The 14,642-nt window shown below is 33.3% G+C and overlaps 3 protein-coding genes across 9 annotated transcripts in view; 1 reads left to right on the top strand and 2 right to left on the bottom strand.

The window, feature by feature from the left end:
- Positions 1-14,642, bottom strand: part of LOC141388041 (lamin Dm0-like) — a 184,140-nt gene that overhangs the window by 151,843 nt on the left and 17,655 nt on the right. The gene's annotated exons all lie outside the window — the stretch shown is intronic.
- LOC141388095 (RCC1 domain-containing protein 1) lies at positions 577-13,253 on the bottom strand. Of its 7 annotated transcripts, none has more exons than XM_073958145.1 (6): positions 13,062-13,253; positions 10,821-10,981; positions 10,236-10,752; positions 10,099-10,171; positions 856-9,873; positions 577-797 (listed from the first exon to the last, which is right to left on the bottom strand). In XM_073958145.1, the coding sequence occupies exons 1-5, from the start codon at positions 13,121-13,123 to the stop codon at positions 9,406-9,408; spliced, it is 1,281 nt and encodes a 426-aa protein (XP_073814246.1). In that variant the 5' UTR covers positions 13,124-13,253; the 3' UTR covers positions 577-797; positions 856-9,405. The 7 variants fall into 7 exon arrangements, with proteins under 7 accessions (XP_073814246.1, XP_073814242.1, XP_073814253.1 ...); XM_073958141.1 differs by having other exon boundaries at positions 10,099-10,174; positions 13,062-13,246; XM_073958152.1 differs by lacking the exon at positions 13,062-13,253 and adding an exon at positions 11,237-11,548 and having other exon boundaries at positions 10,099-10,174; positions 10,821-11,019.
- LOC141388149 (ADP-ribosylation factor-like protein 3) overlaps positions 11,004-14,642 on the top strand; it is a 40,681-nt gene continuing 37,042 nt past the window's right edge. The window contains exon 1 of the mRNA XM_073958193.1: positions 11,004-11,144. Coding sequence (XP_073814294.1) covers positions 11,142-11,144 — 3 coding nt within the window. The 5' untranslated portion in view covers positions 11,004-11,141. The remainder of the gene's footprint in view (positions 11,145-14,642) is intronic.

Raw genomic sequence — 14,642 nt, 5'->3', positions numbered from 1 at the left:
GGCCTTCGTCCTAAAAAGACAATAATAAATAAAAATCTTCACAGCAGAGCCCGGCTGCCCCGGCTGAGGTTTGAACCTGGGTTCTCTCCAACAAACAGACAATGTTGTCGAGATCTCAGCGTTCTAAGCCACTGCCAATGTATCATATCAACAAACTAGTCGACATGATGCCAATGTATCATATCAACAAATCTAGTCGACATGATATCCAAAACTTCAAAAACTGAAGGCATTACAATTCATGAAGGAAACCCCCCTTCGATTGTATATGTGTATGTATTGAGAAAATGATTCCTAGACAAGACACTAGGGTGACTTGATAAAGAAAAAGACTTCCATAAATACTTCATAATTACAAAATTGTAAAAATGTTTGTATAAATAGAAGTTATCAAAATCATCCTTTGTCTTCTAGCCATTAGCATTCAAATACGCCTGATGAGCCTGGCTTAAACCACCAGGCGAAACGATCGTAGCGTAATGGTTGAGTGTGTGGTATTTCGCTAGAATTCATTTTTCAATACAAAACTCCTTAGGCCATATTAGCTCGATTAATCCAATTAATTAATTAGAAAAATAATTGACTTGATTTTTTTATTTACTTAATAAAACAACATTCTTATGCATATTAATATATAATATATCTGTTATATATTTGAGTTTGGTGATAAGTGACTGACTGACTGACTCATCATCAACGCCCAGCTAAAACGGCTAAAGCTAGGAGCTTGAAATTTTACCAGTAGGTCACTGTTGGTGCAAATGTACGAGATAAGGCCGGGTTTTGCAAAATTCGTCCTGGAACCACAAAAAATAACAATAACAAAATTCCTTATTATTCACTGTTATTACTTACTTATGTACTTATTTGGCAACACATTTGTCAAATTAAATGCTATAATTTCTTGATACCGTAAAATATCACAAACAATTTCAAATTTTGTAGTTTACTTCTAGGCGCATTTATTTTATCGTAAACCAATATATACATATTGGAAAGACAATGAAGGTTGTTATTTTCCATTGCAACAGATATAGCAGTTGGTTATAATAGTATAGCTTCCAACCGATCTTTATAGTTTCCAACCGATCCTGATTTACGTCTCTTTAATAATTTTGTTTTCGCATAACAGGTGTCGCACAAAAGATTGTCTTTCGTTAAAATCCAGTTAGACAAAAACGATGAAGTTGTAAAAATTTTGATTTTCAATTTCAAATTAAAACAAAAATTCTTTCAATAATGTTTGGTTTGTTGAACATAAGAGTTGCTGTTGAAGACAAAATTAGGATATTAAATTCAGAAATCGGTCAGAAATAACAAAAATAATTTCTATTAAAAAAAATAGTTTTACAGCACTATTCTGAACATTCCCATGGGAAATGTTTCCCATGGGAGCGAAATTTCCCATTCCCACGCAGGGATGCCAGATAAGTTTGGTCGAAAATCGGCACTTTTCGGATGCCAAAATCGGCAAAAAATTTTCAAAATCGGCAAATTAAATAACGTTTATTTCAGTCAAATTAATGCTATATTTAATAAGCATAAGTTAAAAAAACAAAATTTTAAGTGCAACAAAACAATTAACAATTCATAAACCAACAACCACGAAATGTGTTTCAGACAATTTGGAGTCGATTTAGCAATGTCCGCCCGTCTGTCTGTCTGCCTGACTGGTGCGCACGATAACTCTCGAACGGTTGAGCCGATTTTTCCAAGGTTTGGCTTTCGTAATATTTTGTCCAAACTTAGTTTAAGTTCGAAGATGGGCAATATCGGTCCACTCCTTCAGGTACCTCTCCCACAAAAGTTCGAAAATGTTCGGAAAATTTGTGCGTACGATAACTCTTGAAGGGAACCTCCCACACAAAAGTCCAAAAATGTTCGGAAAATTTGTACGCGCGATAACTCTTGAAAGGAGCGAATGATTTAGTCGATTTAGTACTTTACACATCCTAATATGTCTACAAGATATAGATTAGGTACGAATATGGACTCTATTTGTCTATTCCTTCGGGTACCTCCCACAGTAAATTTCGTATAAGTTTTCTTTAAGACCTGAGGCCCAATTCCGTTTCTATGAAAATGTAAAATGAAAACTTTTACAAAGGAGAAAACTGTCAAATGAAAAAAATTATAAAGGAAATATTTTTCATTTCAATTTTTCATAGAACAAGAATCCAGCCCCTGTAGTGCGATTCTCTAACTCATTTTTTGAGTTACCGACAATTGTCGGTAAAATTAAAATGCTTATAACTTCGGTAGTTACCGATGATTTTCGGTAAGTTAGCGGCGAATAAAAAGCATTCGTAAAGTTCTACCGATAGCAAGAGTGTTGTCAACTTTTATTTGAACTTTTCATTCATAATTTTGCGTTTTAATTTTACCGATTTTTTTCGGTAACTCAAAAAATGAGTTAGAGAATCGCACTACTGCTCTCGAATCACTTCGATCTTGGCTGAAGCAATTTGAATACGCTGCCTCCATTACGACGGTAAAAGCTTTTTCAGGGGCATGTCCATACTTCTTGAGAATATAGCCCGAGAGGTGTAAAAACCCCTATGGCACCAAATGTAGTGGCTGTAGAGCACGATAATTTTCGAACTGATCAACCGATTCCAAAAGTTATACGATGACCCACTGAAACGACTAGTGGGCGCGATATCTATCGAAATGATATACATAACTCTCAAAATAAAATCCACTTCCCTAATGGACTATGTCGGTCCATTCCTTTAAGTACCACCTCCACAACACTTTTGAATTTAAATTTTAATCCACATTTTTCGGCAAGTTCAAATGTCTAAAAATGGCCACATAATTCTGAAAACATTCGATGTGTCCGTAGAAGAAAGTTTCAATTCACATAGGCTGAGGATATACCTCTGTCAGCAAAGCCGACTGACACTTTCTTACTAGTTGTATTGGAATTTTGAAATGTTGGTTTACAATTAAATTAAATTTCTGTAATAAATATTTGAATTAAAGTTTTGTAACAAATAATTTTTAATGACAACATTATAACAGTTACCCCCATTATTATAAGTCTTTTTTTGTTATAGTTTGGATTTACCGAACAGATTTATAGCGTTCCGGCTAACTTAAAGTTAAAAGTGATGATTGAATTTCAAGGAGGAGCATCTTGTCATTAACTTTCAATGTGAAAATTATATTTTTAGTGCCTCCAAATTAGTTTATTTTGCATTTTCAAATCCATCAGATAGTAAAAGAACACATGTAATAATGGCCCTTAGACTTATTTAATTTTAAGTAGTCTTTAGTAAAGAGACCCCAAGTATTTTTGGGCGAAATGTGTTTCAGACAATTTGGAGTCGATTGAGCAATGTCCGTCCGTCTGTCTGGCTGGCTGGAGCGACGATAACTCTCGAACGGATGAACCGATTCGGTTCAAATTTTGGCTTTCGTAATATTTTGCCCAAACTTAGTTTAAGTTCGAAGATGGGCTATATCGGTCCACTCCTTCCGGTACCTCCCACACAAAAGTTAGAAAATGTTCGAAAATTTTGTGCGCACGATAACTCTTGGAGGGAGTAACCGATTTAGTCCATACTTTGCACACCCTGAAATGTGTACCAGACTTAGATAAGGTTTCAATATGGACTCAATCGGTCCACTCCTTCGGGTACCTCCCACACAAAATTTCGGAAAAGTTCAGTTTGGGCCATCTCTCGAATCGCTTTGATTTTTGTTTTAGCGACTTGTATTCACTGCCCCCCATACGACGGTACAAGTTTCATTAGGGTCAAGTCCACACTTCCTGAGAAAATAGCATGAAAGTTGCAAAGACCCCTATGACGCCGTGTGAAGTGGTTGGAGCGCAAGATAACTCTAGAACGGATCTGCCGATTCGGTCCAGCATTTGGCCTTAGTAATATTTTGTCCAAACATAGTTTAAGTTCGAAGATAAGCCATATCGGTCCACACCTTCAGGTACCTCCCCCACAAAAGTTCAAAAATGTTCGGAAAAATTGTTGGTATGGTAACTCTTAAAGGGAGTGGCCGAATTGGTCCATACTTTACACATCCTAATATATATACAAGATATAGACAAGGTTGGAATATGAACTATATTTGTCTACTCCCTCGGGTACCTCTCACACAAAATTTCGGATAAGTTCACTTTAAGACCTGCTCTCGAATCACTTTGATTTTTATTGAAGCAACTTGCATTCGCTACCTCAATTACGATGGTAAACGTTTTTTCAGGGGCAAGTCCATACTTCTTGAGCAAACAGCTCGAAGGGTGTGAAAACCCCATAGGCACCATATGTAGTGGCTGGAGATCCACTTCCATAATGGTCAATGTCGATCCATTCCTTTTAGTATCTCCTCCGCAAAACTTTTGATCTTTAATCCTAATCAACATTTTTGTCAAACGTCCAAAATTTTAAAACCCCCTGGGAAAAATGGTTTCAATATACACAGGCTGAGGGTATATCTCTGTCGGCAAATCCGACTGATACTTTTTTACTTGTTTTTATTTAAATTTACTTGACTAGAAACTCTTTCCACATTTGCTGAAGAATGTGGCAAGACTAAAACATGTTTAATAAATTTGGACAAAATAGGAAATAATGATTCAGAATTTGCACATATTAGCTCTGTTCCTTCACGTTCAAGAATCTTCAAGTTTTACCACTTTTTACTCGAAAAGCGTTCCTTTACTTCTGACACAATACAATTCATATGAGAGCAGTTTACAACTTTTACTACTTTTGCCGGTTTTACCATTTTCAAAATAAAGGAACAGGCCAATTAATTCACACATTGTTTTCTAAAATTCTAGCAACTCTACGTTTTATCTTTAAACAAATTTTTGAAATTTGGTTCTTGCTTTTCGTTTATGTTTATAAAGCATTCGTATTCTTTTATAATGTCGAAAAATGAATCTTGTGTGCCATTTATTATAAAACTTTGATTTATTGACGCTAGGCACTTACATTTATTTTTAAAATTAAACAAAATCTGACCACAAAGTTCAATGTAAAAGTTTGTGCAGTTTTTAATTATTTCCACTAACCCACTTTTCGACAATTTCGTTTTTTGAACAATTTCTTTGATGTATATACTGAAGTACACGTTATAGTAATCAAGAAAATTCAAACTGTTTTTATAAAATGTTAAAAAAAATGTTATTATTATTAATCAAACTACTCTTGATATAGTTGTCTTTGTTATTGTACCAAATTAGTTCTAGCAACCACATTTGTCATACAAAATGGAAATTTTATGTGAACAAGTTGCCTTAACTAAAAATCGGCATTTTAGGGGTAAAATCGGCAAATCGGCATTTCTATTTTCTTGGACTAAAAATCGGCAAAATGCCGATAAATCGGCAAATCTGGCATCACTGTTCCCACGTTTTCCATATTCTCAACGACGTGGGAACAGCAAAAGATGGGAGCTGAAATTTCGAAATTCGAAATTAGTTACACCAAATTATTATAGCATACTTTTGGGGGCTGTAATTTTGTTTTGTAATACAAAATGCCTATTTGCATTGAATTCGCGGTTTTTGAATTAGATTAGCAAAAGCACAACTCACTTAATTCAACAACCGTGCATTGATTTATGGATTTTTTAAGTTAATGGAGTCAACGATGTGTGGTGTTGTTCTAATACTCGTAAGCACATTTTCTTCAGAATGTGCGAATTGGTGTAAGCATTTTTTAATTAGTAGGTAAACATAATTTTCGTGTATAAATAGGAACTTTTTAAGTCTGTAACGAATTTAAAAATTGTATGTTGATTCGGAATAATTTTAGTTAGGGGTATAACGAGTATATCGCTAGTTTTACTTATTCCTAATGATCGCTAGAACTCGTATTTTGCATATTTTTAAAAAAATTCAAAAAGATAAATTCATATATTTTTCTCGATTATTACATATTTTTGCGTATTATTACATATCGTCACCATAAATTGCCGAAGACGTATCTCAGAAAAAAAAAAGTTTTTGATGGAATCTAAAACTAAAACACACGCCCTTGCAAAATTTCAAGCTTCTACGTTCAAAAATAACGATCCTATTCAAGAAAAGGCATTTCGGAAAATAGAATAGCATTGCAATAATTTGGCATATGGGTAAATCCTGCGTGACGAACGCTACATTTGTGCGCGTTTTCGGGCAAAAATATTAACATTTTTTGAACCTCCCAGATAGATGCATTTAATCTATACATGGTATTTAATAGAATTTGAGAGCACTTTCAAATGCTATAAAAAAAAAATTTTTAACAAGTATAATTAGCGGAAAAAATTGATAATAAGTTATTGTGACGCACGCTACAAAAAGTGGAAGTAGCTTCCGACCTTGTGCTATGTTTTCATAATTTTTAGCAAATTTTGCATAATAAAGCACACAAAATGAAAATTTTAAAAGAAAGATGAATATAAGAGAATTCTAAAACAATTAATTTTTAGGCAAACAATTTTGTATTTTTTTCCAAAATCAGCGAACCTAATGTGACGCACGCAACGTGATGCACGCTACATTTTTTCCAGTATATAGGAAATAAAAACCAGTGTATTTATTTTAACGAAACAATGTATATTTCTTGTAAATAACGTTATTTAAGTCATATTTTATGTTCATAAATAAGTTTATCAATGCGTATATGTTTATAAATAAATTTTATGTTTTAATGAATCTGACGTTAGTGCGATTTTGAGCGCATTTATGTTATATGACGAAAAATAATGTTTGCTTTTAATTCCGGGAATGCTCTTAACGTTAGCCCATCTCTCCGAAAGAATTCTAGCTGATTTTCGTATATAACTACTGCTTACATATAAAATGAAAATACCATTTGTATTCATTTTCGCCAATTTAAAAAAAATCATGGTCATTATTAAGAACAATATTCTGAGCTTTTACCATTTTCCAAATTTTTTCTTTACGACAGCTCCGATTCCGTCTACTGCACCCTTTCCGTGAGCAGTTGCAAAAAATTCCACTCAAATTTTTCTTTGAAAAAGGGTATACTACTTAAAATGAATTTGTTTTTAAATTGACTTGCACATCCATCAGAAAATAAATATAACTTTGAAATATCATTTCATTTTTTAAGTTTCTTAACAATTAACTGAACTCAAATCGCGACGAAAACAGAATAAAACAAAAATAGAATACAAGAGAAAGTGAAAACAGAATTAAAAGGCAAATTTTTTTTTTATTTTTTGGGAGAACTCAAATCGTGACGAACGCTACAGAAATTAATGCACTGTATTTTTTTTTTATTATTGTAAATTTTTTTTCTATTTCCTTAAAAAGCAGGATATTAGTTTAATTTAAATTTATAGATGAATTAAAAAAAAAGAAATTTCTGCCCACAGTATAAAAAAAATATAATTTTTCGTGACGAACGCTACACCACTTGAATCTGTCTTTTCATACCTAATTTCACTTTTTCCAAAATAGTAAAAGATAATATTTTCTGTCAAAATCTAAGAGAATTGAGTGAATAACAATATAGCTTTTGAGTTTACCACTTATGTTCACACTAAAGTAATAATATGAACATGTAAAAAATGTACAATTTTTGTATAAAATTAAAAAACCTGAGGTAGGGTAGAATTTTGTAATAATGTTTGTGTTAATAATGATAGGAAAAAAAGTTTTTAACATATTTCTAAAATTAGATATCCAGTCTAATCTTCTGTGAAAAAATAAATTAATTTGGATAAAATAAAAAATTTTTTGGCTGGTAGACTGTTTCTGGGATTTGCCCATATATACATATATGTACGTCTGTGTGATCGTTGTCGTGTCGTTGAGGAGACTAACACGTTTTCAATAGAACGTTGGTCGTCTGATTTAAAAAACCCGAAGGTTATATTACGAAAATGAATAAAAGTTGAAAAGATTGTATATATTATGGTTATTTTCCAATATATTTAAATAATTATTGCCAAAAATTCTTTTGAAATTTATTTGTTTTTACTTGCTGTGCTGCGTTAATAGAATCAACCAAGGTACTTTTTCTCGTATTTCAATACATATGTGCTCTGTTCCAGAACCTGCAAGAATCTACCAATTTTTACTACGATAACAATTTTCCCTTTATGTTATCAAAGAAAATAGTAAAAATTAGTAGATTGTTGCAGTTCTGCAAAAATCTACTAATTTTTACTACTTTTTTTTTGTTTTGTTCAATAACATAAAGGAAAATTTTTTTTATCGGTGTAAAACATGTTAGATTCTTGCAGGTTTTTGTATCATATAAGAATATGCAAAATCCGAAGTCTACTAATGACATATTTTACAGTACATTTTGTATGCTTTTATTAAGCAAACACATGGCGATTATAAATATTTGCAGTAATTTTGTCGTGTAGATGCCTTAAAATATGAAATTTCTTGAATTTTTTTTCAAACTCCCACACTGTTTGCTGGGGAGATTTTTCCCACAAAATTCCCCCACAATTCAAGATAGAGAATGTATACTTTTTTCCCATGGGAACAAATTCCCAATTCGAACTTCATTCAGAATGAGCGGAGATGGGAAATGGGAAAAAACTCCCACAAAATTTTATTCAGAATACGAAAATGAATGTGGGAATGGGAAAAAATTCCCAACTCCCATGCGTTCAGAATAGGGCTGTTAATGTTGTTAATGTTGAGATTTTCTTTATAATTGTGTCACTTCCGCTAACGAAGTAGCGGGCACATGCTAGTTACACATATACAAGGCAATCATGAATAAAAATTCCGTTTTTCTATATTTATACCCAAATAGGGAATATTTTTGTCGATTCGACTAGAATACGCCATAATTAAGAGAATCTACCAGCTTTAAAAGTTTTAAAATATTGATTTTAAAAGAATTTAAATTTTTAAAATGATTGTCCGTGCTGAAAATTCAGAGAGAAATATGCATGATTGTCGTGATAATAAAAATTCTCGTCATTTTATAACGACTATCGCTTACAATTTCATCGGCCTCTTGTTGTTATAATCGGGTTCGACTGTATTTGTTTATTCAGTTCTCTACAAATATTCTTGAGATAAACAACAAATAGTTATATTCTAACAAAACTTGCCTCTGCATTTTTTCCGAATTATTTTCTTTTCGTATATTTAGTGATTTAATATAACATAATGTATAGAATAGATACTGCCCACAAACATCACACAATGGCAGTGGTATGAGGAATCTGGAAATGTGATAGTGCGTTTTCGATAACAATTTTGTACAAACTTTTACAAAATGTTCGATAACAAATGAGAAATGAAAAGTAGTTGCAAGTACAGTCGAAATCGCTTATAACGACATATCGGTTATAGCGACAAATTCCGTCGGTCCCTTGACCGACGTTATAAGCGATTTCGACTGTACTTACAAAAAACTTGCAAGTTCTTTTTACTTGCGAAGTTATCGAACAGACCTAATGTTCTATACAGATGTCATTAAGTAGATATTTGCCGTCTTTATGCATTCCAATCAAAGTATTCCAAGGCCCACATACAATTTCTACATCGTCGTCAATAATGTTTTCAATTTTAAGTACACATACAAATTTGTCGGTATACAAAGTGCTGTTTTTTAAACCGAGCTGTCCATATGCATTCCAACCTGTAGCATAAATAGAACCACAGTTCATTAGCACAATTGTATGTCTTGCTCCGCACACTACTTTTATTGGATAACAGCCTCCTCCATCTTGAGCTTCACAACAGTTAAAATTTGCCGTATCTATCAACTGTGGTAACACATATAAAGCGGGTTCCTTAACATCACCAGTTTTATAAATTCTCAAACCAAGTTGTCCATTTGAATTGAAACCCCAGGTGTAAAGATCGCTAAATGTGGATATGGCTGCACTGTGCCATCCCGATGCGGCTATACATTTTATCTGTAATGAGAATAATAAAAGAGCAAAAATTTCTTTAGTTTATTTTCGACAAGTTGTAGTATCTTAGAAGAAAAATTTACCCAGTCATATCACCTATAGTATGACACGACCAAGTGATGTGTATATTATGTATGGGTTTATATAGTTAGTCCAGTTACAGCCTGTTTTTGTACGAAACATTTTTGCATTCGTTCGTAAAGTACTACTTAATAACTGATAACTCACCTTGATGCCAGCCATTGCTTCTAGAAGGACAGGTTTCTCCTCAATTCCTATAACGTCTAGTCCTAGTTGACCTCTTCTGTAAACGATTCATATACCTTTTGACAACCATGAATAATACTGACATTATCAATACTTACAAACCATTGCCCCACGAATAAATGTCACCATTATATGTTAACAAGAGGGCATGTTCAAAACCACATACCAATTGTTGTATTCTAACATGTTTGGGAAAGCGATGTACTTGAGTGGTTCCCGTAAAGACTTCATTCCATTTTCCTAAAGCCACCATAATATTGTTGCCACAAGCTATGTGGTCTATTTTTATATGTGATGTGCATGATGACGCTGTAGGGTCTCCGAAAATGGATATTTTTTTTGGTGTGAATATTTCATTCGTTTGGAATATCAATTCTTCTAACTGGCCTTCTAGACATTGTACTCCATATTTAAATACAGATCCATTTTTGAGTAAGAGTAAGCAATATCTATCACAACTTGCTAATGATTTGATTGAATTGTCAGCCGTTACTGTTTTTGTATTTTTTGTTTGGCCGTGTATAAATCCATACATTCGTAGTGAGCATTCATTAGCTGAAACTGAATAACTCCATGAACATTTAAGATTCCGAACATTTGCATTTATTGCGATTTCTATGTAAGTTTATAACAATTAGTACAACAAATGAATGATTATAAAATCGATATAAAATAGTAGCTACCTTTAAAATTTTGTATTTTCCGTTCGTTTTCAACTACGTATAACTGACCGAACGCATTGAAGCCACAGCCAATCCATAGTCGTTTGTTTTGTTTCATGTCAGACGTTGCTAAGTGATCTCCAGTATAATTACATGCTAAAATGTTACTGCCACCCTCCATTCTGTTACCATATCAGTCCGACGTCAGTGCGTAATTAACCTCATAAGAGTATCGTTGTTTTTCGTTGTAAAATTTATTGTTTATTATTGTTTTCGCGACATTGATTGTTCCAAATTCATTGTAAATATTACAGTGGAAAAAGTTTGACATCATTACGTAAAATGGTATGAATGAAAAAGTAAAAACATTATTTAATATGAGGCAGTTATCGTAAAGTTAAAGTAAAGTGAATTATAAATTATGTTGTCATAGTTACAGATATACAGGGTATACTCGCAAACATACAATACTTTTCGTTCAAAGAAATCTGACTAGTAGAAAATTGCAACTTTTATGTGAAGAACTGTCAAAATTTTGTGTTAACAGACAACAACCAGTAAGATTTGAAAGCAATTGTTACCAATTGTACGAGTAGCCAGACACAACTAAGTCCCGGTCCACCCTAGAGTAATTTCACTGAATAGTTTAAATCATGCTTTAAGTATGGACATATCGTCACCATAAATGCCCGAAGTCGGGAACAAGACGGGAATACGAGCGCACACCCGATTTTTTTGAAATTTTTACCACAGGTAGGTCTCGTTGCTCTGATCACAAAAATATATATATCGTCGGAACTCCTTTCCTTTACCGACCCACCGCTGGAAATTATGAAAAAATTACCACAGATAGCGCTTTTTATCCCGATTCCAACCATGTATTGCTTTTGTTGCGGAAATGTATACTTCCCGAGATATGGGCCTTTAAAGTTCCACAATGGCCTTAGTCTAAAATTTTGGCAAACCACCGCAGAAAACTATGAAAAAATTACCAGAGATAGTGCTTTTACACCGAATCCAACGAGGTATTGCTTTTGTTGAAATGTATACTTCCCGAAATATGGGCCTCAAAAGATCCACAAAGGCCCTAACCTATTTTTTGCTAAATAGCCGGCCTTCGGCCGGGATTTATGACTTTCTCCTATGGACAGGTGCAAATCTCGGGAATGGGAACAACATTTTCTTTTAAATTAGATATTTTTCTCTAAATAGCAGGCCTTCGGCCGGGATTTAAGACTTTCTCCTATGGACAGGTGCAAATCTCGGGAACAGGAACAACATATTCTTTTAAATTAAATATTTTCATTGGATACGGTGTAAAAAGTACTATCTGTGGTAATTTTTTAATAATTTTCTGCGGTGGTTTGCCAACATTTTAGACTAGGGCCGTTGTGGAACTTTGGAGGCCTATATCTCGGGAAGTATACATACCCTTCAACAAAATAATACATCGTTGAAATCAGTATAAACATCACTATTTCTGGTAATTTTTTAATAATTTTCTGCGGAATCGGGATAAAAAGCACTATCTGTGGTAATTTTTTCATAATTTTCTGAGGTGGGTCGGTAAAGGAAAGATAAGCCATATCGTCAAGGTGTAGTCCATACTTCCCGAGATATAGGCCATTAAAGTTCCAAATTTTCTTTTAAATTGTAATTTTTTTTGCAATAGCCGACATTCGGCCGGGGATTTAAGACTTTCTCCTATGGACAGGGGCAAATCTAGGGAACGGGAACAAAAATTTATTTTAAATTATAAATGTTTCTCTAATATTTTTGGAACTTTAAATGCCTATATCTCGGGAAGTATGGACTACATCTAGACGATATACATATATATTTTTGTGATCAGGACAACGAGACCTACCTGTGGTCTTAAGTGGTCTTAAGCCCGAAGTCGTATCCAAAAAAGTCAAAGGCTTAAGATGAGTTAAAGCATTAAGCACGGATCGGGAACAATTTTTTTTTCACAAGTAGGTCTCGTTACCCTGACCACAAATATACAAATATGTATAACATTTATTGCGGAAGTCTATATATACTTCCCGAGATACGGGCCTCCCTTGTAAATGTCGGCTACTAAGGGAAAAATTTTCAATTTAAAAGATATTTTGTTCCCGTGCATTATGTGTATTTGCACCTGACCATAGCAGAAAATCTTAAAATCTATATAGAAAAATATAATTTTATCAACTCAACTTGCTCCTACGTCTAAAGATAACGATCCTATTCAAGAAATTTAATTTCGGAAAATGAAATAACCTTGCAGATGTTATTGTTATGACGGATCCCAAAACCAAGCGTTTCCGTGGTTTTGATTTCATTACTTATAGTACGGTTACACTAGAGTTTTTTGCCGGGTTAACCCACTTCGAGAGGATTTATTTGACGTTTGCGCTATGGAATTGACCGCAAACCAAAATCATTTCGGACAGCGGATGTCACCATTAACTTAAGCTGCTACACAACAAAGAACGATCTTTTATGGGTACTTTACACGATATGTTTTTTACATATGAGTTGTCACTTTGCATATACATTTTGTATGGGAGAAGTGACAATTCATATGTAAAAAACATACCGTGTAAAGTACCCATTAATGTTCCCTTTCTGTATGTGATTTTATTCACAATAATGCATTGTGACAACTAGTGTGATAATGAGCTGTTTTTCACGTTATATGCCATGTTCATACCAGCATTTGAATAACGTCGTTCGTTCTCATAATTACGTACACGAATTAACCCGTTCATACGACATGGTACATCATTCATAGCAACATGATTCATATTTTCATAGTTTTTGTTTACTGATTTTAAAGAAAGTTTCAGCCAAAACACGAGTAAAGTTAATTGATATGAACCGAAAAAATATTTGTCCTTCTTTCAGATATCTATTTAATATTAAATTATATTAGTTTCATTCATGTTTTCTATTTTTTCTCACAATTTTGGTGTTTTCAGTATATTTTCAAATTGTTCTATTTTAAAAATTAACGAGAGAGAGACCTGCCAAAATAACTTTTTGGTATACAGACTTTCCGGCAGGCATTTGATTTTTGTTTCTAAATTTGTACGCGAATTTGAAACGATGGACAAGAAATGTAAATGCAATGAAAGAGAAGACAAAATTTGCTATGATTTGAATGTATACTAGGCGTTAAACCGTTTACTTTTCATTCATATTTTGCAGTTTTTCTAAAATTTTTTAGGTTTTTAATAAATTTTTAAATTTTATATTTTTCCTGTCATAATTAATTTATTTCGATAAATTCTCTCATTTGTTAGAGATGGGACATATTTTATCGTCGTTCTGAGAGTAATTTAAATTGAACAATGTACACAAATCGTTGTTCGTTCTCAATGTTTTGTATGGGAAATGAAGTAATTACATCGTAATTTGGGGTCGAACAACGAATAGAGAGCGAAACACCGTCAGTCTGAACAAGGCATTACCTGTATACCATAGCACAATAATAAAGGTACAACCATGGTGGAATAATAAGGGGTAGTTTACACTATATGTGAATGTCATATGACATTAAATTTTCCATCATTATATAGTCGCTAATATGTGCAATATTGGAGATTTGCCTTACGCCATTTACTTTGCGCGTCCACACCAGCAAAATTGTAATAAATTACGTCTCCACATTGCCTGCGTGAGTAGATATGGAATATTTTAATTTCGTGTCATATGATATTGATAGATAGTGTAAACTACCTCTAAGGTGTAACGCCAAAAACAGCTGATTTTCATACCAGTTGTCAAAATGCGTTATTGTGAATAAAACCACATACAAAATGTAAACAAGCAATTCACAGTAATGCATTATTGTGAGCA

Source organism: Musca autumnalis, unplaced genomic scaffold (assembly GCF_047663935.1).
Source record: "Musca autumnalis isolate F117 unplaced genomic scaffold, ASM4766393v1 scaffold_1, whole genome shotgun sequence".
NCBI classification, from domain to species: domain Eukaryota; kingdom Metazoa; phylum Arthropoda; class Insecta; order Diptera; family Muscidae; genus Musca; species Musca autumnalis.
Note: the sequence above shows the minus strand (reverse complement) of the source record. Positions and strands in the feature narration are given on the sequence as shown.